The sequence below is a fragment of the Kogia breviceps genome, chromosome 1 (assembly GCF_026419965.1).
Source record: "Kogia breviceps isolate mKogBre1 chromosome 1, mKogBre1 haplotype 1, whole genome shotgun sequence".
NCBI classification, from domain to species: Eukaryota; Metazoa; Chordata; class Mammalia; order Artiodactyla; family Physeteridae; genus Kogia; species Kogia breviceps.
The window spans coordinates 170657659-170682925 of NC_081310.1; the positions used below are offsets into that span (position 1 = coordinate 170657659).

The following is a 25267-nucleotide window of genomic DNA, read 5'->3' on the forward strand; positions in this document are numbered from 1 at the left end:
CACAGATTAACAGAGGCCATGATGATGACGCTGGAGCATTAAAAAAAAGACTCAGTGCTATGTCATCTGAAAAGGCCCTGGAAGCATGTGATTTTTATTTCAGAAAACCTTCACTGAACACCTACTCTGGACAAACTTATCTTAATAAGAAATGATTTAATATAAAGATCTGCCATCTTAATTATCTGGAAATTTAATTATGCTCGAGTATAAGGAAAAATATATTTCTAGATGCTATTTTTAAATGTCAATATAAAGTATAGAATTTCCTTTCTTAGTTTATGTCAACTTGCAAAATACATCTTGAATTAATAATACAACTAAAACATATAATCTTAAATATTATTAATCAAGAATTTCATTTTTAAAATATTGCTTGGTGGGTTATTTTAATTGGTTAATGACCTGCTTATAGATTTTATTCTTTTTTTTAAAAAAGAATAAAATATTATATTTTATACTGGAGTATAGTTGAGTAACAATGTTGTGTTAGTTTCAGGTGTACAACAAAGTGATTCAGTTATACATATACATGTACCTATTCTTTTTTAAATTCTAAATTTAAAAAATTTCATTCTTAAAAAAATTGCCCCCAATTTCTACGTCTTTCTTACTCACCTCTGATTTTGGAATCTGAAAGTTTGAAGAAATCAATGTAATAGGATTTGGGGTAGCAAAGAGAAGAGCTAAAATAATTTAGAGGCATTGAAAATCCAATATTAAAGAAGCTAAACAAAAGTCTTTAGGATGTCTACAACAAATGATGCTGCTCTTGGTATTTCTCTTTAAAATACTGGCTCAGAAACTGTGTTAGACTAGGAGGATGGAAGCAAGTAGGGTAGAAGGAAAGAGTCATAAAAAGATACATTAAGGGCTTCCCTGGTGGCGCAGTGGTTGAGAGTCCACCTGCCGATGCAGGGGACACGGGTTCGTGCCCCGGTCCGGGAAGATCCCACATGCTGCAGAGCGGCTGGGCCCGTGAGCCATGGCCGCTGAGCCTGAGCATCCGGAGCCTGTGCTCCGCAACGGGCAAGGTCACAACAGTGAGAGGCCCACGTACCCACCTCCCCCACGACCCGCAAAAAAAAAGATACATTAGGAACAAACCATGACTTTAGTGAGCTTAAGGACCTAGGAGATAAGTACATAAAATAATGACCATAATACAAGGTACAGATGATGAGTTATGGCAGTTAAGAGGAAAGTGAAATTGTTCTATGCTTGGGGAATAAAGAAAACCTTCATAAAAGCAGGGGAGATGAACAGAAGTATTTCATGGAAGATGCAACACCATCAGCAAAGACAGAATTAGGGAACGGACAGAAGATACTGGAGGACCGAATACAGTTTACTGTGCCCACAACGAATGAGAAGAGTGGAAACTAAGAAAGGTAGGTTAGGGCCAAACAGTAGAGGGCTCTGAATGTTGGATTAAAGAGACTTTATTTTATAGGCAACAGGGAGTCATTAAATGTCTCTGAGCATGCAAAGAGGGGAAGGCCTGAGGGTAAGCAGCAGTAGAGTGATGATTAGGAGGCTACCTCAGGTAAGCTACCTCATGAGAACTAGCCCAAGTGAGAGTTTGTAAGTCATGAACTGAGGCGAGTGGGAATTAGAGAAATGGATGGAGAGGAAGGACACTGTAGAAGTGAAATGGACAGAATTTAGCATCCTGATAGATATGGGACACAAAGCAGGGGGGAATAAAAGGATAAAAAATGAGGTTGAGGTTTCAAGCCTAGGAAACTGGAAGGTTAATGGTGTTATTAGTGGAAATGGATGGAGAGACAGAAGAAAAGTGGTGCAATTTGGAAATGAAAATAAGTTGAATTCTTTCATTTGTTTCTCCCACTAACATAGAGCAAGCAAATACTTTGTAGCTCAGATAAGAAATAAGCAAGACATGGATGGGTAGAAGTAAAGAGACTGAAGAGGGGGTTATCTGAAGATGGCCCGTGGCTACCTAGATAATAAATGATCAGTTCTACAACTCTCATACTGATTTCTGATTAGTTATCATTTATTTTTATTTTTATTTTTATTTTTATTTTATTATTATTTTTTTTTTTTGTGGTATGCGGGCCTCTCACTGCTGTGGCCTCTCCCGTTGCGGAGCACAGGCTCCGGACGCACAGGCCCAGCGGCCATGGCTCACGGGCTTAGTTGCTCCGCGGCATGTGGGATCCTCCCGGACCAGGGCACGAACCCGTGTCTCCTGCATCGGCAGGCGGACTCTCAACCACTGCGCCACCAGGGAAGCCCTATCATTTATTTTTAAAACTGAGAACAGTATAAGCTAAAAGTAAAGACATGGTGTGACTTATTAAGCTCAAGTGACACTGGGCTAACTTATAGCTATGGAAAGAGAAAGCACTTCCTTGGAGGAGAAAAGTATACTGCCTGTCTTGTGGCCATTTAGTGAAGAAAGTCCACGTATCTCTTGAATGCTCATTTAATAGAACCACAGACTAGCTCCTAGATGTAAGAACATCTAATATTAGGATAAGCTAACAGAAAAGAACATGATAAATTTCAATTCCAAGTATCAAAAGCATTATTTATAAATATGAATGGAAAAAAATCTGTTTCCAAAACTCAGAAAATAACTTGGCTGGATTGTAGGAGTCTGCGTCTGCTGTTTGGAACCAAGATTATATTGCAACAGAACACCACCAAAGAGCAATGAGTCTTCCAGGTCTCAGAAATTTATGGAGTAGCTGAGGCTCATTTCCTGAGTTACTCTGGTTATGAGGATCATCTCTAAAAACTTATCTCTCTTCAAGATAAAAGCCGTTAAACACCTACCAGGGCTTCCCTGGTGGCGCAGTTGTTGAGAACCTGCCTGCCAATGCAGGGGACACGGGTTCGAGCCCTGGTCTGGGAAGATCCCACATGCCGCGGAGCAACTAGGCCCGTGAGCCACAACTACTGAGCCTGCGCTCCGCAACAAGAGAGGCTGGGACAGTGAGAGGCCGCCGCTCGCCGCAACTAGAGAAAGCCCACGCACAGAAACGAAGACCCAACACAGCCATAAATAAATAAATAAATAAATAAATAATTTTAAAAAAACAAACAGAAAAAACACCTACCAAAGCACTGTATGAATCATCCAGGGGCTTTTAGAGCACCTCAGTGATACAAGTCAGAAACCGCCTCTGACCTATATTCCTCAAAACCCCAGTGGCTTTACCTGGCTGCTGCCTTGCTGAGTAGTCCTGTCCATCTACTTTCAAGACTCTCCAACTGCCCAGTGATCTTCTCTCTATCAGCCCGCTCAGCTGCCTGGGCTATTCTGCCTCCTTCTGCTTGAAGCATGTCTACGGTGGCCTTTCGATCATCTAGGAGTCGCTGGAGCAACTGATGTACATGTTTAAAAGGAATGAAAAGTGATAACATGGGGTCACTTTTAAAATCTGAAACAAGGAAAACAAACAAGATCCAAAACCTCACCCCACTGAGCCCTAAGTTTAATTGAATAATGAAGTTTTTTTTTTTTTCATCCTGAGGCAAAAACATGAGATATAATTCCTACCACCCATATAAACTTTTCATACACTTAGGTTTTTAAATGGAGCAGTGACTATCATTATGTGACTGATAGGGAACTTAGTTTGAACCAGGAGAAAAAGGCACTGAAATGGAAATTAAACCAAAAATATATACATATATAGATAGAACCTTATACATGATATACATTATTCAAATATTGCCGACCCCCAAAACACTAAAAACCTCTTAAGATAAAGTGGTGGCTGAAACACTGAAATAGGATAAGTGAACAAGCAAAATTGTTCAATTCAATACATGTCATGGTGATCTAGGAGATTATAAAGTAAGATGATGAAAATCAATTTCCATCTTTCTTTTCTGGATCACACAAGGTAGGTTAGGATTCTACTAAAACTCCTGAATATGCTCCTGAAACCATAAGCAAATGTGTTGTCTGTCATTCCCTACGGCTGTTACAGTTCACTGCCCCAACATTCTCACTTACCTTCTGTTCTTGGATCTGTGCTTTCACCACTTTATACTCAGCAGATGGGGGTTTCTGATTGGCTATGAGCTCCTCAGTGTCTGCCAACCAGCTGAGCAATGGCTCCAAGGCATCTTGGAACTTCCCACAATGCAACAAAGCCTCCTGGAGTTGTGCGATTCTTTGTGCAACCTGTATCACAGACATGGAGGTTCATTACAATAAAGGAGAGAGCTTTTAAATGACTACTCACCCCTTTTTATAACTACAGATTGGAGCTGCAAATTTTTATTTGCATTCAGGTGCCAGGGAAACCAGAGATTGCAATGTCTCTTTTCTCTGCCTTCCATTCCCAGTACACTCACCTTTTTATTCAATGTGTTCCACCGAGCGTTGATCTCTTCCATGTCATGTTCCAAACCCTGCACATCACAGTTTTTTCCGGCACTCTGGATCAAGCCCTGGCCGAGTCCATTCACCTGCTGTAGTTTCATCTGAAGAGGATCCACCTGTTCTTTCTGAAACATCTAGATAATTGTAAGCCAAAGAAGATTTAATCTAAAGGCAATGAGATCCTCTACACCACACAGTGACTGGTTATTCTTGGGAGATTTATGATTTAACAAGGGAGGGCCAGGAATAACAAGAGAAAACAAGCCATTTGTACAGGAAAGTATCAAAGAAACATGTGGTTTCATATTTCAATACATACATTCTCTTATGGACAAGTCATTACAGAGAGTTACAGCACTACTTAGGCATTTAACCCAATGACTCATGGTTTGTTTTTGTTTTTTAATCTTAATTTTTAATGCAAAAAAGCTATAGAGAATAAAAGCAGCACCAGCCTCAAGATATCATGAAAGTGTGATGCATATTAGTCCTAAAAGGGAAGACTAGTATTTAAGATTAAAAATACCTTGGGGAATAGCTTTAATTGACCACTGATACATGCAATGCTCTTCTCTGACTTGGACTAATAACTCAATTAGCCAAAACATATTAATGGTGTGAAGAACACCAACCTCACAGCTTAATCCCCCTGTGGCTATTTAACTCCATTCTGTTCCAAGGCCACAGACCACACACAGCCAATAATCTTGAACTAGTATTCCTCTGATTACAAAGGGAAATGGGCCAGTAATACTGGGAGATGTACTTAACAACTTCAGACACCTGCTCTGAGTAAGATGCAGGTATACATAAAATATTTTTAAAATAATGATACTATATATCCATGTTCACCATGAAACAATGGCATTTTAAAACAATATGAACAAGTGTAACAAGCAATGTGAATGTTTCTTTCTAATGCAGTCAAGGTCCATTATTACTTGGAACTTTCCAAAAGGAAACAGAGTCACAAGAGAACAGTACTTTTGCCACTCTAATGGTATTAAGGAAAAGAATGAGGTAAATATTTGCCCCTAAGATCAGATTTCTCTCAATTATCAGAAGATAAAATGAGCCATATTTCCACTAGTCTACATCTATTTCCAATCTTTTCTCATCCATAAAAAGTTCCTTCAGTTTCAGTGAGACAGGTGAGCCAATTAAAGCCAAAGAATGACAGAAAACCGAAGAGAACAAAAATAAATGTGAAAGAAAATTATAAGTTTGGGTAAGACTAATTTTGGCCTATGTGAGACCACAGATCACACTAGGATTAGGAAACTGACTCTAGCAAGAGTGGTCTGTGGCTGAACAAGTGAATCACCAGGGAGGAAAGGCTCCAGGGAACACTGAAAAAGGAAGGTTATACAGGTACTCACCAGTGGGCTTCATTTTACACTATAATCCGATAACACCATATTTTGTTAGGCAACACTACAAGGCAGTTCAGCTAAAAATGACTGTTACTCTGACAGCATGGTTCCCAAAGAAAGCAAGTGCTATGATTCTATTTTGTGTTAAAGATGTTTTCACTGCAGAAAAATCAGAGCAGAGCGGGGGAAAAACAATTCCCATGGCTTAAGCTGCTTGAGTGCAACAAAACGGCTGTGGGGCAGAGGTTGGAAAGGCAAAGAAAGCAGAAATGCCTAAGGTACAGAGAGAAGATGTCAAGTCCACACCGAAGAGCCCCCTTTTACTCAGTAATTAAATCCTGTCTCATGCTATGACTGACATTTAATTTTTTCTCTGTTGTGCCAATATGGTAGCCAACAGCTACTTGTGGCTCTTTAGAAATTCAGTTCTTCAACCACACTAGCCACATTTCATCAGGTCAACAGCCACGTGTGGCTAGGGTCTAATGTATTGGGCAACACAGAGAATACCTCCTCTCCTGGCAAGAAACTCTATTGGCTATCAATGTAAATGACACAGAAAAGCAAAAATAAAATTTAAATAGCTTAACAATCTCTTCCATTATAACAGACCGAATTCTTTTCTTAAAATTTTGATTTACTTTGTTCGTGAACATTTCACACAGAAGCAGTAGAGGTTACTTCTTTTCCCATGCCCACTCTATGGATTAAGTTGACAGGGAATGGGTATTTGTCTCATTTTTTCCCCCAGAAGTTTAAAAATATATGAAAGTCCCTCTAGATACTAAGTACTGTTTAAATATTTATACTGAATACCAGTAAACAGAATGTTAAAGAAAGTAAATTTGAAAACACTTGCTCCCTTCTCTCAACTCCCAAATAAAGCTGTTGTGCAAAACCAGTGCTTTTAAGATACATTAAATTCCTACTCCTTACTATTTCAATGGGACTGTGCCATGTTATTAACTAACCAGTGCTGGCAGACATTTCCCAGAGCAGAACACTAGTAAAAATTATTGCAAGGCTGTAAGATGCAACAGGGACATAAAACAGAAAACTTCCCAAAGAACTTCTTCAAAAGCTTTTATCTTTGGTAACACCACAGTCTCCCAGTTTTCATCCTGACTGATCCTTTTTTGATGTCCTTTGCCCTCTTCTTCTTCTAGATCTCCAAATGTTAGCCTTTGTGGGTAGGGATAAGAGTAGCATGTCAGTCCTGAGCCCTCTTCTCATTCCACGCTCTCCTCTAGGCGATTCTATCCATTCCTACGGCTTTAAATATCTACCATGATAAATGCTTATCACTCTAAAATTTATATATATCTTCTGAATTTCAAATCTGGATATCCAATTACTTGCTTAATATTGCCATACAAATGAATCACAGGCATCTTGAGCTTAACCATTCCCAAATCGAACCTGCTAATTTCCTCTCCCCCAAATCTGTTCTTCCCTAAGCAATTTACTACTGTCCCCATCGTACGGCTGTGAGCATAACTGACGCCATTTTGGGCCCTTAGAGCTTCTCCCATCCTTTTGCTGACCCAACCCAGTACTGTACCATACAGTAAATCACTTCTCTGTTGTCACGGGCTTTGTAGATAATAGATATTGTTTAATAATCATCAGGACCCAGTAGCCCCTATGCTCTGTCAGTCCCCAAACAATGATGAAAACCTTCCCTGACATACATTCCTGGTGCCCATGAGACTAGTACCCATTCATAAATCTTGACTTAGGAATGCACGTCCTGTTTCCAAGCACCTGCTGCCCCCACCCCATAAACCCTAGGTTAACTGTAGAATTGTCCCAGTGGCCCGCTGGGCGGTGCAGCTGCGAATGCTTCGAGTTGTTGTCTGTCTGATCCCACCATGACAGTAAGTTACCCTACAATAAACTGATCCATTGATTATATGGAACTACCTGCCTCCATGTTTGGTCTCAAGATGCCTTCTCGGTTTAATGAGTACTTTTTGTTCCCTCCACCCTCCAACACCCATCCACTCAGTTGTGCAAACCAGAACTAGAAGCCATCCTTGATAACTCCCCCTTCACTCCCTCCAAATATGAAAGCCATCATCAGGTCTTATTGAGGCTGCCTCCAAACTGTATCTTAGATCCATCCAATTGTCTTCAAATGCACTGACATCTCTCTAGTCCAAGCCACCTGGACAACTGCAGTAATCTAGCAGGCTTCTTTACTCTCTCCTTGATCCCCTGCAATCCACTCTAAACACAGTAGCCAGAGTGATTTTTAAGTTGCAAACCATTCTGTGTTTTCTGTATTCCATGTCAATAATCATAATACGAACTAACAAATAGAAGACAAGACAAAAGAAATCTGAGATTTATAAACCCCGGATAATGTTGAGAATGTTTACTGTCAGTGTGAACCAGTTTTCCCTATCTTTAAGCTGAGAGTCATCTTTTAAAAAATGTAAAAGAAATCATTTCACTCCCCTACTTAAAATCTTTCAATAGCTTCTTCACGGCTCTGAGGACTGCTTTCTCAGCCCTTGCATCATGTGGCCCCTTCCTAACTCTCCAGGTTTACTGCAAGCCATTCTTCCGGAACCCTTGCTCACTGTGGTCAAGCCACTTGGCTTTCTTTTAGTTCTAACATGCCAAGCTCTTCCCAGTTACCATTTCCTTTGTCTGGAATGCTCTTCCCTCTGACTCTCTAAGTAACAAAGTAACTTATCCTTCAGGTTTTAGTTTTAAAATTCCTTCCCTGACACCACAATTGAAGTTAAATACCCCTATTGCTTCTCATCATAACACCTTTATTTTTTTATTCAAAGCATTTGCCACATTTGTAACCAGGTATTTGTGTCATTTTTGCTTAATGTCTGCCTCCCCTACTACAGTATAAGTTCCACAAGGGCAGGGACCATGCCGATGCTATTCACTGCAGAAGCCCCAGTGCCTGGCTCAGAGTAGCTACACAATAAATATTTATCCAGTAAATCAATGAACCCTTGCATAGAAATGGTGTTAGAGAAAGCAAACAAATCCATAAAAGTTCTGCTGATCAGCTGAGTATTCAAACACTGAAGTTGCAGGGCTCCCCAATTTTTGCTTAAAAAGACTTTCTTGGCAAATTTTAATTTTATAGAACCACTGTTTTATACAAAGGTTTTTTTCTTCCATTGAACCAATGACTGGAAATAAGACTAAGGAAGTCTATACATGAGGAGAAGGCTTAAATAACCACATATTGTTCTTAGTGGGCCTAGGATCCCACTACAGAAATAGCAAGCAAGTTCTGGCCTTTTGTTACCTCTATCAAACTTTCTTGTGATTGCTATTGGAAAGCTTATATCTATTTTAACCATGTGTACATGTGTACATTTGTACATACACATGCAGAGGATCTAAAGCAGTTCATTTTAAATCACAGATTTTGCAGCTGAGCTCTTTCCTTCTCTTGTCATTTATATCAGGCAATATTTCATAAAATGACAACCTCCTATAGCTGGAAGGATCCTTAGAGATTACCTAGCCCCACCTACTCATTTTGGAGATGGGGAAACAGAGACCCCAGAGACTGATATTAAGGGTTTCTCTGAATATTCTTCCTTTATGCAGATTTGACTGGCTCTTTATAATGTAATCCCTATATTTCATTGATTATTGCTGTAGGCTTTATATTAGAAATATTCTGTATAATCAAGAATGCTGGTGACTTTGGATAGGTTGCTGGGATCTTAGTGTCAATCCCAAATTCAGTAAAACTCAGAAAACGGAATCAAATCCCCCAGTCTGAAAGGTGATACATTCTAATTTGATGGGATGCCTAATTACAAAATAATTGGTGAAGCCCAGGTGACATTACCACCACTCAACTAAGCAGGAGATCTGTGGCACAGTTGACGGCTTATAGCCTACAATCAAGATGATTTTTCATTGCTGGCAGCTGCATGTTTAATTGATCCTCTAGCTAAGGCTGCCCTGAAAGGTTCTGCAATGGGGTGAACCCATCTTTCTTGCAGCATCCATGGATATTCAGGAGATTAATATTCATCCACTCACAACAGGGAAGGCATACTACGAAGAAGGCACTGTTTTGGGTCCCAGGGATGGTGTAAAATCAAAACCACCTCCTCACTCAGTAACCTCTGACTGTATTTGACTAAACTTCTAACTCCTTCACTCCTTACCAGCGACCAGATGACGACAGGACAGTGAACTGTAGAAAGCTGCCACTCTCAAAATCCTTTGAGTAAGAATGCTCAAGGATAGGAAACCTGGGAAGAGGGTTCACAACACATTGTTTTCTAACACCAGTAATCTCAAAATCCTGGAGCTAAGAGAGACCCAGGAGGACATCAGTCCAATTCTTATTTTATGGATTAAGAAACAAGAGGTCCAGGAAAGGAAAAGTGACTGCTTCAGGATACAAAGTTTGACAAGATGACTAAAATGCCTCTTTTTCATAAATATTATTGTGCCTTATTAGGCTTTTAAAAACACATTTGTATTAAAAAAAAACCTGTTATTCACACATCTATATATGGCTTTCTTCCAACCTGCCTTGGTGAATTCTTTCAACTAACCAACATACCTATTTGAAAGGGAAAGCGGGGGGCTTCCCTGGTGGCTTAGTGGTTAAGAATCCACCTGGCAATGCAGGAGACACGAACCCTGGTCTGGGAAGATCCCACATGCCGTGGAGCAACTAAGTGCCTGCGCCACAGCTACTGAGCCCAAGAGCCACAACTACTGAAGCCCGCGTGCCTAGAGCCCGTGCTACACAACAAGAGAAGCCATCACAATGAGAAGCCTGTGCACCACACCGAAGAGCAGCCCCAGCTCGTCTCCGCAACTAGAGAAAGCCGTGAGCAGCAACAAAGACCCAATGCAGCCATAAATAAACAAAAAGATAGATAGATAGATAAATAGATAGACAGACAGATAGATAGAGAAAGGGGGGGAGCATATTGATAGTAATTGAAATCTTCTATGTATGGTGCGTTGAATGGATTATCTCATTTTATCCTCACAACCCTCACAGGGTTCTTCTGCCTTAACAAATGAAGAAACTGGAGCCTCAGGACATTTAACTGTCTCAGAGTGGTTAAAAAGTACTCCAAGTCTCACTCCAAAGTCCACAGTCTAGCCTCAACCTGACTGCTGACATCACTGATGAATAAGCAGCCTCTTGATTTAGGAAAGAACATGCTTATTGTAAAATTCAAAAGCAGAATCACCCTTTCCTGTTAATAATCTTTTTTCAAAATGTAAGCCAAAAACTGCTTACATCCCTGTTTTCTTTGGGTTTTGCTTATGTCCGAATTAAAAACAATGAGAGTCTGAATTATAAAGTTTTTCAGCAGATAAAAAACACAATTCCCCCATAAACTCAATAAAAAGACCAAAAAATACCAGAAAAGCCCGGACACCCCAAAGAGAACCAAAGAAAGAACAATCTGTGTCCTTTCTAATCACCACCAAGTCAAGAGAACTTGCAAATCTCACTTTACTCTCCAAATCCTTCCCCAACAATATAAGCAACAATTACCTCATTTGAATTTAATCCATCAACTGCAGCCAGAGGCACTTTCCCATGAAGCACTGTGCCAGTCACCTCTTTCATTCCAAATGCTGGGGAATCAAGGTCCTCCTTGATCCACATTCCAGCAGGGGAAGCCTCCTCTAGAATAGGACTTCCGTCTTCTAAGACAGGCACTGAGTCAGTATGGGCAGTATCTCCCTGGAAGGGCACGCCAGCAGGAAACACTTCCTCCACAGCAGGCACTGCAGCAGCTGGGGCGGCAGGCTCCCCTGCGGTGGGCACTGCAGCAGTTGGGGCGGCAGGCTCCCCTGGGGTGGGCACTGCAGCAGCTGGGGCGGCAGGCTCCCCTGGGGTGGGCACTGCAGCAGCTGGGGCGGCAGGCTCCTCTGGAGTGGGCACCACAGTAGTGGGAGGTGCAGGCTCCCCTGGGGTGGGCACTGCAGCAGCTGGGGCTGCAGACTTCTCTGGGGTGGACACTGCAGCAGCTACGGCTGCAAACTCCCTTGGGGTGAGCACTGCAGCAGCTGGGGTGGCAGGCTCCTCTGGAGTGGGCACCACAGTAGTGGGAGGTGCAGACTCCCCTGGGGTGGGCACTGCAGCAGCTGGGGCGGCAGCCTCCCCTGGGATGGGCACTGCAGCAGCTGGGGCTGCAGGCTCCCCTGGGGTGGGCACTGCAGCATCTGGGGCTGCAGGCTCCCCTGGGGTGGGCACTGCAGCAGCTGGGGCGGCAGCCTCCCCTGGGGTGGGCACTGCAGCAGCTGGGGCTGCAGGCTCCCCTTGGGTGGGCACTGCAGCTGGGGCTGCAGGCTCCCCTGGGGTGGGCACTGCAGCAGCTGGGGCTGCAGGCTCCCCTGCGGTGGGCACTGCAGCAGCTAGGGCTGCAAACTCCCCTGGGGTGGGCACTGCAGCAGCTGGGGCTGCAGGCTCCCCTGGGGTGGGCACTGCAGCAGCTGGGGCTGCAGGCTCCCCTGGGGTGGGCACTGCAGCAGCTGGGGCAGCAGCCTCCCCTGGGGTGGGCACTGCAGCAGCTGGGGCGGCAGGCTCCCCTGGGGTGGGCACTGCAGCTGGGGCTGCAGGCTCCCCTGGGGTGGGCACTGCAGCAGCTGGGGCTGCAGGCTCCCCTGGGGTGGGCACTGCAGCAGCTGGGGCTGCAGGCTCCCCTGGGGTGGGCACTGCAGCAGCTGGGGCTGCAGGCTCCCCTGGGGTGGGCACTGCAGCAGCTGGGGCTGCAGGCTCCCCTGGGGTGGGCACTGCAGCAGCTGGGGCTGCAGGCTCCCCTGGGGTGGGCACTGCAGCAGCTGGGGCTGCAGGCTCCCCTGGGGTGGGCACTGCAGCAGCTGGGGCGGCAGCCTCCCCTGGGGTGGGCACTGCAGTAGCTGGGGCTGCAGGGTCCCCTGGGGTGGGCATTGCAGCAGCTGGGGCTGCAAACTCCCCTGGGGTGGGCACTGCAGCAGCTGGGGCAGCAGGCTCCCCTGGAGTGAGTGCTGCAGTAGTGGGGACGGCAGGCTCCTCTGGGGTGGACACTGTAGCAGCTAGGGCTGCAAACTCCTCTGGGGTGGGCACTGCAGCAGCTGGGGCAGCAGGCTCCTCTGGGGTGGGCACCACAGTAGTGGGAGCTGCAGGTTCCTCTCGGGCAGGCACTGCAGCAGCTGGGGCAGCAGGCTCCTCTGGGGTGGGCATCACAGTAGTGGGAGCTGCAAGCTCCCCTGTGGTGGGCACTGCAGCAGCTGGAGCAGTTCCCTCCAGGGAGGATTCTGCAACAGCTAATACATCCTCCTCTGTGATGGCCACTGAAGCAGGTGGAGCATTCCCCTCAGGAGCAGGCACTGCAACAGCTGGGGCAGCAGCCCTCTCTGTGGCTGATACTGCAGCAGCTGGGACATGTGTCTCCATGGTGGCCACTGGAACAACAGGTACATCCTCCTCTAGGAAGGGCACTGTAAGAGCAGCTATAGCAGTTCCCTCTGGGGCAGGCACTGCAGCATCTAGGGCATCTTCTTCTACAGTGGGCACTGCAGCAGTTGGGTCAGGCTTCTGTGGGATGGGTATCCATTCCTCCAAAATTGGCTCCGTATTACTAGCCTTGGTAACTTGTTCCTCCAGAAGGATATTTAGCAATGAATCGGAATCTCTCATTTCTGTTCCCCCTCCCTCCAATGAGGCCACATTCAGCTTGGGCTTTATGTCATTCACAGTTTCCACTCCATCTCTGCTATGCCCCAGTCCTCCAACCTGCAGGTGCAGACTCAGGATCTCTGACTCTGGGGACTTCCTCTGGAGATCCTGGGAGACCCACTCTGGGAGGTCTCTAGGAAGATGTGCTGGGGCTCGGTCCTCCAGCCTGGCATCATAACCCAGTGCCTGTGCTTCACCATCCTCATCCCAAGCTCCTTCCACGGACAACAATTCACAAAGGTCCGCATCGCCCAAGGAAGTCAGACTGTTATTTCCTTGATTAATAGCTCCTTTCTCACCTTCCCAATGAATCTCATCTGTTAGTAAACGTGAATCATATGGTAATGCCTCTACTTCAGATCCTGAGGTAACATCTATTAGTTCATAGCTAACAGCAGAACGGAAGGGGACTCTCTCCACACACTCCTCAGCATTCCCCTTAACTTCACTACAGTCCAGCTGGGACAAACTGCCATTTTCTTTGGCCAGCTTGGCTTCAAAGCCTGATACTTTTTCTTCATGAGAAGCCCTGTGATCAGAGTTGGACAATCCTCCTGAGTCTGGCTTTCCTGGTGACTCCACATCAGCTGGGTATCTAAAGTTAAATTCCCCTGCAGTCTCGGGGCTAAAAGGCACTTTTTCACCCTCCTCCTCACTAACAGTGGAAGCGTCCCTCACGGTATCAGAGTAGGCAGTAAGTTCCAAAGTATTAGGCACCTGAGAAGAATCCAGGGCATTAAAATAGTCACAATCCAACCCAGGATCAGAGTCCTTTGCTTTTACATTTAAAAGGCCTACATGCTCCTTTTCTAAGGCAGCCCCTGGAAAATGACTAATTACAAGTGAATTTTCTGCATCCTGGGATGGGGCCAGCCCTTCAGAAGAGGCTTGAGTCTCCAGCTCAACTAAAGGAGTTACTCCTTCTTCACATAAACACTCCTTTTCAAGTTCAAGAAACATCTGCACTGAATCTGTGTCAGAGAGCTGCTCTGAATTGGCAGGACCAACAGTGCATTCTAAATCTGAAACAAGACCCTCTAGCCCCTGAGCAGTTCTGTTTCTCAGTTCTCCTACAGCACTCTCACCTGTTAGAACACAACTGTAATCAAGCGATGCACCCTTGAGAACAGACGCCAAAAGGTTCTTAGCTGGATGTGGGTCATCAGAGCAACAGATCTGACCAAGAGCTAGGTGGTCAAAAGTCCCCAAGACAGCAGCTGAGAAGTCGGCTCCATCCTCTACCACTGCTACAGTGTTTGCTTGCTCTCTTTCTTCAAAAACATCTGCCAGGCAGTTCTTTTCCTCATCTGCCATTAGAAAAGTCTTTCCTTTCTCTGACAGTTTCTCCTCCTCCCACTCCTCCTCAGCCTCCATCATGATCCATCGCTCATCCTCCTCAAACTTTAGCTCAGACTCTGTTTTCTCTCTCAGGCTGGGGGTTATGAGAATACGCAACTCTGGATCCAACAGCTCTTCACTCAGGCAAGGGGAGAGAGGTGGCATTTCTACAGCACAAGCTGTGTCCTGAAGGGGGTGCTGCTTCTCGCCAAAGCCTCCCTTAGCCAAACTTTTCATGGCTCTGGGCCAGGTTGCACTTGAAAATCTGTGTTCCTGCATTACATCTGTGTTGCCACTTGCTGCTGCAGCTTCTGACTCTAGAGGCTGGAATTCACGGGGAGAGATCTCACCGTGCTGCTGAAATCTCAAGTCTTGGCAATCTCCACCTAAGTTGTTCACATCCTGCCCTTCTGGAATACCTATGGATTTGGACACATGTTCCAGAGTTACGGACTCTGACTGAGGTTCCCTGTGGTCCAAATGACCAGAACTTTCTATTAATGCAGAACTGGATTCCTTCTTCTCTTGCAAGCAAGGATTTGAAGCACCAGCTTCAGAAACCTCACTGAGAGAAGCTTCCATCCTTTCTGCAAATTCTGGGAAATTCGGTGGCATGAAGGACTTCCATGATCTCCTGTTAACATTGTCTTTGCGTTCTGCATTTGGCCGCCTTCTGGGTGGCACAGGTGCTGACTTCTGCACATCACTGCTTAGCTTTAGTGCATCAAATATTATTCTCTCATCCAACTTTTTGCCTTCTGGTGCTCTGGATTCAAAAACATTAGCTGCTGCTCCTAATGTACCATTGCTGGATATAGTACTTCCTTCTATCTTTTCCATGGTGCTTTTTGAAGTCTGATTAAGCTTTGACCCCTGGTCAATTTGTTCATTTATCCTCATTGTATCATATATAGATCGCTGCGGAACATAGCAATCCTCTATATAGCCATCCTCTTCCTCTCCTTTCCCCAGGCAGATGGGGTTCTGCCTTAAACAGTCTGGCCTGCTGAGTGGCTTGCCCATAGTTTTCTCAGAAGATGAACCATCAACCTTTAAAAAGTTTCTCACGGGTTCCCCCAGAACGCATTCTGCATAAGTTAAAAATCCTTTTACATGTTCGTAACCTCAAACCACCAATTGGAACTTCCCTCCAGAAAGGCCTGGAAGTCCCACTTTGAAACCATTCTGAGAGACGCTCTAAGAAAAACAGCTTTTTCCTCACAGGTTAGCAGCCTCATAGTTGCAGGCAGATAAACGATACAATGTATTCAACAAACAAAATAATTCCTTCTATGGCTTTTTTTTTTTTTTTAGAGAACTGCTCTTTCCAATTCAGTCAGTTAAAAAAAAATCATCTGATATTGACAAGTCTTATTCAATATCTAGTTCCACTCACTTCTCACCCAAGCAGAGTTGGAAGCAGAGGATTTATATCGACCATGTCCTTTAATAACAATGGCACAGCCCCTCAGGTCTTCAAGTATGGCCCAAGCTCCTAGGAATTCCTTTCATTTTATCCTCAGTTCCAGCCCTGGAGAGTCCAGCTGGTCTGAATTAGCCATTCGTCCTCCCTAGTTCGGGTGTTTGCATTTGAACTGGGCTGGTCGGCGGATATTCCTGCAACTTTAAACACAGGAAGTCCTTCATTCGCGGCCAGCTTGGGGCTTCCTGTCTCCAAAACATCATGGCATTGTTGTGGCTCCCAGAACAGCCCTGCGCCGTGGCCACCAAACAAGGAGAGTGGAGCCCGGAGCCGGGCCTTTCAGAGGCCGGCAGGCTGCAGCGGCGGCCGAGGGTCACTCGGAAGGGCTCGCTCAGCGCTGCTCCCCCGCGCCGTGCCGCGCGCCCCGAGGGCCAGGGTTGCCTCACCGCAGGCTGGCAGGTGGCTCCCGGCCGCGCCGGCCTCCGGTCCCGCGCTCAGGAAGTTAGTTTGTCCCTCCGGCAGCTGAGTCCCGCGTGCTGTGGGCGCCGCCTCCCCCGCCACCTCCAGTCCCCGGCCCGCAGCCGCCGCGCCGCGGGCTGCATGTCAAGCAGCCGCCTCTATTCTCCGCCGCCGCCGGCCCCGCCGTCCTCCCCGCCCGCAGCTGTCACGGTCCCGGCATGCAAACTTCTGGCTGGGAACAAAAGGCTCCTCTCGGGCCGAGCGGGGGCGAGCCCTCCTCCCTCGCGCCGCGCGGCCCGCTCGTTCGCCGCCCGCTGGAAGTGCTCGGCTGGCGGGCGGCTCTCCTCCCCTTCCCCGCGCCGCCCCGCCCGGGCAGCCCCCCTGGACGCCGGGGAGCGCGACGCGGACAGCTAGGGGAGGAGGGCAGGGGCGGAGCCGCGGCGGGGAGCTGCCAGAGCGGAAGGGAGGGGGCGGCGGAGGCGATTGGAAGCCGAGGCGCCGAAGGAGGGGCTTCTGCGCGGCTCCTGGCGAGGGAGCCCGGCGCCGGCCGCTCGGCTCACAGGCCCACGCCCACCGCGCCCCGCCGGGCCGGAGGGAGAGCCCCGCCCCCCGAGAGGGCGAGGGGCGGGGAGCGACACCCGCGTGAGTCTCGGCCGCGCCGCGCAAATCCCCTGACAAAGGAAAGCCCCGCCCTCCTGCCGCGGGCCGGGCCCCCGCTGCCCCCGCCGCGTACCAACCCGTCGGGCTTCTAGCCCAAGGGCGAGCGAACCCAGAAGGGGGCACTCCCGCCGCCTCCCAGCCAGCCGGCTCTGGCGAGGGCCACTCTGGGCCCCATCTGCCGGCAGGGTAGCGATGCCGCCCGCATCTCTGCCGGCAGGGTAGCGATGCCGCCCGCATCGCTCCCGGATTCGGCTCTGCCGCCAAAGGGGTGTCCCTAGTCCCTCCAATGTCACCTTTAGCGCGCCTCTGCCGGGCCCAAGAACACTCCAGCCTTAAACCTGGCACTTAAATTCGGACCAAGTTATTGGATAAACTCCAGCAGCTTCTCCCTTCGGCTCCTCACGTACGTCAGGTCTTGTTCCATTCCCCCACCAGGATTTCTTTGCCCACAAATGTGAATGGTGTTGATGACTGAAGAGTAGGGAATTGGGGGACCGCGCGACGGTGGAGATGCTGGCAGCAGTGCCCCACGCCCAAATACCTGGGCTCCTTTATTGCTGGGCACATCCAAGGAAACGTGAGCTCCTTGGGACCAGCTAAAAGCATGGGTATTTCAAGTCTCAAGATGGAAAATACTAGAGAAAAGTGGCCCACAATCCCGTCCACATCTTTTTGGCTTTTAGAAAAGCCATCTAGGACTTCCCTGGTGGCGCAGTGGTTAAAAATCTGCCTGCCAATGCAGGGGACCCGGGTTCGAGCCCTCATCCGGAAAGATCCCACATGCCGCGGAGCAACTAAGTCCGTACACCACAACTACTGAGCCTGCGCTCTAGAGCCCGCAAGCCACAAACCCGCGAGCCACAACTACTGATGCCCATCCGCCTAGAGCCCGTGCTCCACAACGAGAAGCCACTGCAATGAGAAGCCCACACACCGCAACGAAGAGTAGTCCCTGCTCTCCGCAACTAGAGAAATGCCTGTGCGCAGCAACGAAGACCCAAAGCCGCCAAAAATAAATAAACAAATTTATAAAAAGAAAAGAAAAGCCACCTCGTCACCTGGTGACTGTTAAACAAAGAAAGTACAAAGGGCAACCCACGAAACTGTCCACCAGAGGCAGCTGCATATCTGAAGGGGTGTAATATGCTGCTCCCTTTGTGATGGTCATTTTCTGATTTTATGAAGGAAAAAATGTCTATTAAAATTACTGAATTGACCAAGTGGTCAATACAGTTGGTAAAACTTATGGAAAAGTTATTTCTGTCCTTTACACAGACAGTAAGTGAAGCCAATAGTTGATGTATGGAGATCTGGCAATGAAACCCTGAGCTGAGCCTTACTTAGGCTTACTTGAGCCAGAGAGGTCCTTGACAAAAATGAGTTGTCAGCTGAAGCCTGTGATCAGAATTAAGCAACCAAAAGACTGGCAAAATGTCTTACACTTCATTTCTCACTTTGAAGCTGATCAATTTCTGCCCACTCAAATCCAGAAGACTCTATCTGTAACTGAAAGGGGGGATGTGCAGACTAGATCGCGTCTTTTTTTTTTTTTTTTTTTGTGGTACGCGGGCCTCTCACTGTTGTGGCCTCTCCCATTGCGGGGCACAGGCTCCGGACGCGCAGGCTCAGCGGCCATGGCTCACGGGCCCAGCCGCTCCGCGGCATGTGGGATCTTCCCGGACCGGGGCACGAACCCGTATCCCCTGCATCGGCAGGCGGATTCTCAACCACTGCGCCACCAGGGAAGCCCTAGATCGCGTCTTGACAGCCTTTCTAACTTGAATATTCTTTAGTTCTAAAACTGTTAAAGGAGCTGCCCCAGAATCCTGAGTCCTCCTGGTCCTATACTGCAAGACACTAGAAACACTGTCCTCTGAGGAACAAACAGCAAAAAGAACCAAGAATGCTTGACCTAGAGAAGGTTCCAAGCAATATGATGAAGTATCTAAAGGGCTGGAAGTGGGAGGAAGGAAGCTTGCTCTGGATGTCTACTGAAGCTGGCACACTAAGATCCAAGGGCAGATTTCAAACCAACAAAGAGCTTTCTCACAGCTATTCAAAGAATAAGGGGTCCTCTCTAAAGGGATGCCTTTTCTGACCCTGGAGGTGTCTGAGCAGAAATTCAAGCAATCACTTGGCAGAGATTTGGGGAAGGAGATTTACAAGTCCTCTAACAGTTTGTTCAAGATTAATTTTTTTATAAATAAATAAATTTATTTATTTTTGGCTGTGTTGGGTCTTTGTTTCTATGTGAGGGCTTTCTCTAGTTGTGGCGAGTGGGGGCCACTCTTCATCGCGGTGCGCGGGCCTCTCACTATCACGGCCTCTCTTGTTGTGGAGCACAGGCTCCAGACGCGCAGGCTCAGTAGTTGTGGCTCATGTGCCCAGTTGCTCCGCGGCATGTGGGATATTCCCCGACCAGGGCTCGAACCCGTGTCCCCTGCATTGGCAGGCAGATTCTCAACCACTGCGCCACCGGGGAAGCCCTCAAGATGAATTTTAAGGTCCCTTCAAACTCTAACACAATGTGACTGGAAGGCTTGATAAACTTACAGATCTGATACTTTACATTTCAGGGAATCTGTGTTTTAATTTTCCTTTAATTATTAAGTACAACTGGAAAAACCCAGGGAAGGCAATATCAATTTCACTAGCAAATCTCCCTGGCCAAATATACTCACTTATGTGTTGAGATATCATAACAGACTGTTTAGTGTGCCAGGGGCCCTCTGGTTGGAAGAATCTGAGCAATTCTGGCTCTGGACTAAGGGCGGGTGGTTATTCTATTATAAAGAATGATATTGATGTGGAATCACAAACTTCATGGCCAGAAATTCCTTTCCTGTTTCCTCACCAAGGCAGGTGCCAGTCAATTCAGTCTTTTCTTAATCCCTCCCCACACCTATCTACCTTATTCTCACCACTCTCGCCAGTGCTCCATATTATAATACAAATAAATAAGTGGAGCATTTTAGCAACTATGAAGTTCAGATTCAAATTACTTATCAGCTTAAGTCACACTCTCTGACTAGCGTATTAGGAGACCATTACAGATAAATCTCCCCAAAATTCAAACACAGCCCAAAATTCAAACACAGCCTTGTGGAAAGGATTACATAAAGTTGGCCAATTATCTCCCCTCCCCCGCAAAAAGTACTTCGCTCCTTGTGTAAAATCATCAGCTTGTGTTTAGAAGGAAAGGAGGCACAAAGTCTCTTTCCTCCATGTCTTTTTTTTTTTTTTTTTTTTTAAATCTGTTCATGCGTTTCTCCTTAGTTTTGGTATGTGGAACTCTGCCAATAGCCATCTCAGTGACTGAAATAAATACCTGATACAGCTTTCAACTTCTTGTTACCCTGACAGCTCCAACAACAAAAAAAAAGCATCTGTTCATTTCACATGCTGTGTGTAAACTTTTAAGACAAGAAGTACAGGGAGCACCCCCCCCCCCTTTGGATGCTTCCCCCATTCCTATAACACAAATATCTGTGCTGATGCCAAATTTCAAATTAGTTTCCAATTAGTTGATTACAGAGTTCAAAGAATTCTCTACTCATTTCAAAATTCCTAAGAACAGAATTGGTGTCAGATTTTCCTTTGGTGAACTTGGAAGAAAGAACAATCCTGGCCCTTCCTTCTGTCTCCTAATTAAAACAGCAAGGTGGAGTCTCCTCACACCCTAACACAGCTCCCTTTCCAAGTTTTGGACTTGGCACTTTGTCTTTGTCTGCTCCAGACTTTTAAACCACCAGCCTCCTAGGAAAATCTGGAGACCCTAGATCCACACTTCCTCAGATTCTGTACTGTCTTTTCATCCACCTCTCTCTCTTGGAGGATTAGTGCTGACTAGAGGAGGGTAGAGAAGACTGGTTGGATCTTGCACATTTAAAATTTACAAAATGCCTTTCATCTTAGGATCTCTAGACTTTACAAGCGTTTATTTAGTGGCAAGTGGAAATTCCACAGTATTCGTCTGAACCTGTTGGGCATCAGTCACTACCATCCTTTTATTACATAAAGATGGCTACAGAGTGGCTCATTAAGCAATGCAGCATGATGTGAAGCTTGCTTTAAATGGGATACTAAGGATTTTGATGCTATTTGAGTTCTTGTGTATTTTTTGAACTCATGAGAAAACTTTCCACACACTCTTCAGGAACTCTCATGACCTCTGTAAGCCCTTCCTGCTTGTAGACTTTCCAAAAGACAGTGTATTAATCCCTCTTTAGCCACTCCCCAAGACAGTAGTGATGACAAAAGCACAGGGTTTTGTAGGTGAGAAAAGGCCTAACGGAAGACTGGGAGGAAGGAAAGCAGGGGATTATGGAGGGAATCACATTTACTCATTAGGATCTGGGTATACAGAGACAGTAAAGAAAGGATTTCTAAGTGAAGGACTAGAGGCAGGAAACCTAAAGAGGTAGGGACCCTAAAGAAGCGAATTCAGGGTTATCATGGTTTAAGTTATAGGATATATGCAAAGGGAAAAATGAAAAGGTCAGAATGGTAAGTAGCTCAAGGCCAGTTCACGAAGGCCCTTGAATGCCAAGCATGAACTTTTGTTTCAGAACACCATGACTACACCAAGACTTACTTATTTAACTTACCAGGGGGTCATGAGAGTTACTGAGTGGTGTGTGGAAAGTTTCCCAAGAATTTGAGCCTGGCTGCTCGTTCAACTGCCATTTAATATATATTACTGCATTAAAAAAATCCAAATCCTTAATTTGCAAATGATGCTTGGGGTGCTAAACTTACTTTTCCAAAGGAACACAGCTATTAAACACCTAAGCTCTTAAGATTTGAGCTTAGGTCTGCTGATACTGCACTGGTATCAATCTGTATAGAACAGAGCATAGCTGGGGAAGATGGAAGGTGCAACAATCGGATAGGAAGGAGGGTTACACAGTTTAGGTAACAGGTAACAAAAGCCCAGACTCGTGAAACTGAGGAAGGGGGTGGTAAAGAAATTGCAGAGGTAGACGATTTGGAGTTTACAACTGATCTGATAGAAGGTAGAGGTTAGGGGGAAAAATAAATTTAAAATAAGGCTGTCATATTACTCTTGAATGACTGAAGGCACAGTAGTACTATAAAACAGCAGCAGGGAGGAAGAAAATACTGAAGGAGACAGCACATTCCATGTGGAGCATACTAAGTGTGAGGGACTCAAAGGCCACCCATGTGGAGGTGTCCAGAAAGACCGAAGTTCAGGGCAGAGATAGATACGTGGAAACCTTCTCTTGTAGAACAGTGAGGGGTTGGATATCCTGGGGCTGAGTGTGGAGAGAGGGGAGAAGAGGGCAGATGATGGGATTTCAGGCACCACATGTTGGGGAGGTAGAAAGACAAACCAAAACAGAAAGCAGAAGAACAGCCAGAGAAGAAAATGGGGAGAGCACAAGGTCAGGAAAGTAAATGGACAGGAGGGTTTTAAGAAAGAAGGTACGATGTTAAATGGTGCACAAGGAATGAGGAAGACAATGAGTTAGACAAGGCAAGAATGGTTTCAGTGCAGTGATGGGGGCTGGGTCAGACTGTAGGGGATTAAGGATAAGCAGTGGTGAGAAATTAAGTATTGGTCCTCCCTTATTGCGACTCTTCTTTTGGCTTCCATTACACTGTGCTATACTGATGGTACCTTTCTAGCCAGTCCTTCTTTTGTGTCTTTGGGCTCCTCTTCCCATTCTCTTAAGGCAAGTAATGCCACAAGGTGTAGCCTTGATTCTCTTCATTTGTTCAACAAATATTTATTGGGATCTACTATGTGCCCTAAACTATGCCAGACACTAAGGGAGAAAGTGATGAGCAAGACATGATCAGGAGCCTACATTCTAGTAGAGGAGACAGACATTCATTTTAATTCAACTGCAATAAGTACTCTGAAGGAAAAGCAAACAGTGCTATGAGAGCATCTGTCAAGGGCCCTGATGTGGTCTGGAGGTTCAGGGGAGGCTTCCTTGAGAAAGTGACCATGTGGGATTTCACTTAACACCAAGAGTAGCCTTTCCAATTCTAGGATGGCATGACTTCACAACTTTCACGAAGTACCAACTTCACAAAGGTGCTTAGCTATTTCTGTGAAACATATCCCTGGGCTGAATCGCTAAGGAATCTTGCTGTAGGGGTCCTCTCTCCAATATTAGAAAAGGAGGTAAAATAAGTAATACAGAGTCAAGAGATATTTGAAAACTTTCATTTTGTTACTAAAGCAATTCTTATCACTGATCACAAACAAACAACTTAGGTTTGAATTTAAAGAATTAGACCCAAATCAGAGCTCTTTCCTCTGGGAGTGAACTGCAAGATGAGAGAGATATTAAATGGTTTACTTGAATGGATGCAATGAATTCAAGCTGGAGAAGACCTAAGACAGGTTCAGTTTCTTTGAATTCTTATCTTCTTCTTCCCTTGCTCACAAATACACGTAACCAAATACTAGAAACATATACTTGCTGGAAGCTTTTCTGTAAAACATCTTGATCTGGTATATGTGCTTGGCAGAGGGGTTAATTATATCTGTGTTTTTAAGCTGCTTCCTCTGAAATTAAGCTGATATTTTTCCCCCTCACATCTTAATGTTGTAATTAAAGATTGATGAATATTAAGAGGTGTCTCTCTCAAAGATGCTGACTTGGTAGTTGCCATTGTATGGCAACAGAGGAAGGTAACATGGCCTCTGCTAAAAGCTAATTAGGCCAAGGACCCTGAGATCATTAAAGCTGATCTGCTAGGTAACTGAGTGACTAGGGAAGTCACTGAGCTGGTAATGGCTTCTGGTTAATTCTGGTTAATGATTTGAAAATAATACTGATTTGTAGAGCACATAAGCCAAGGTCAAAATGGTCTCAGAGAAACTTGCTGGCTGTGGGATTCTGATATCAATGAATGAATAAATTAATCAATAACCATGTATATGTATGTATGTGTATATACAGTATATTTAAAGCTGTGTTAAGGAGTCATGACCTAAACCTGCCCATGTATTGCTGGTATAGGGCTGGAAACGAGCTCTTCATTTGTTCCCCAGAAAAACTGCTCAGGAAGGCTCTTTGCGCATCCACCTGTTTCACTGCTGTCATCAAACTAATTTACTTTATCTTCATCATTTCCATTTTTTCAAGAAGAAAATGAACTAATTTAATCTGCTGCTGGGTCTTAGATCAAATCTTCTGGGGAATGATCAAGCTGTAGGCACCAAGGGAATAACTTTTCTTATTAAAAAGATTTCATAATATTATAATTTGTGTCTGGATAAACTTCCTAAAAGAATATTATCATTTATTGAGCACTTAATATCTGTCTAGGGTTTTCATCTACAACACTTCATTTAATTCTCATAAAAACCCTAAAGGTAGGATTTACCACTGTTCACATTTTATAGTTGAAATAACTATACAGAGAGGTTAAGTAATTTCCCCCAAGGTCACTCAGCTAGTAAATGATAGAGCCAGAATTCAAAGTTGAAGATTTCTGCCACAACTTCGTATTCAGTTTTTCTCACTTTGCCAAGCTGAATGAAGTATGAAGATTCTTTTTGGTGTCAACTGGTTGAGTAAATGACAATGACTCCAATGTAATGGGTAACTACAAGACAGTATTTCTGAACCTGGCTTTCTTCAGGGGCATCTAAAGTAGTAAATTCCTTAGTTTTTTACTTTGTTCAGGCTAATACTGAATGAAACTCTGTTCCTGTAACATATGCTAACTAGTAGAGAAGGAAGGGAGCCCAGAGGCAAGATGTAGAGGTGAGGAATCCAGGCTAGGATTAGAATTTCTCAGGACACACAAGGATTTACCTCAAGTGTTGCGGAACAGTCAGCATATTGAATCCTACAGCTCACGTGGCGTATGAGAAATAAAGAGCATTCACTCAATCAGTCAAATATTCACTAATCTCCAACTATGCATATACTCATATGCTAACTACTTTGAGAGACACAAAAATGGATATATTA

The 25267-nt window shown here is 45.4% G+C and overlaps 1 protein-coding gene across 37 annotated transcripts in view; it reads right to left on the reverse strand.

Moving 5' to 3' along the window:
* MACF1 (microtubule actin crosslinking factor 1) overlaps positions 1-25267 on the reverse strand; it is a 349861-nt gene that overhangs the window by 52041 nt on the left and 272553 nt on the right. For 36 of the 37 annotated variants that reach the window (XM_067010930.1, XM_067010949.1, XM_067011058.1 and 33 more), the window contains 3 exons: positions 4339-4500; positions 3995-4165; positions 3191-3357 (listed from right to left, as the gene is read on the reverse strand). In XM_067010930.1, coding sequence (XP_066867031.1) covers positions 3191-3357; positions 3995-4165; positions 4339-4500 — 500 coding nt within the window. Of the gene's footprint in view, positions 1-3190; positions 3358-3994; positions 4166-4338; positions 4501-11260; positions 15876-25267 lie in introns of those variants that run through there. The other variant, XM_067011085.1, reaches the window with a different exon arrangement.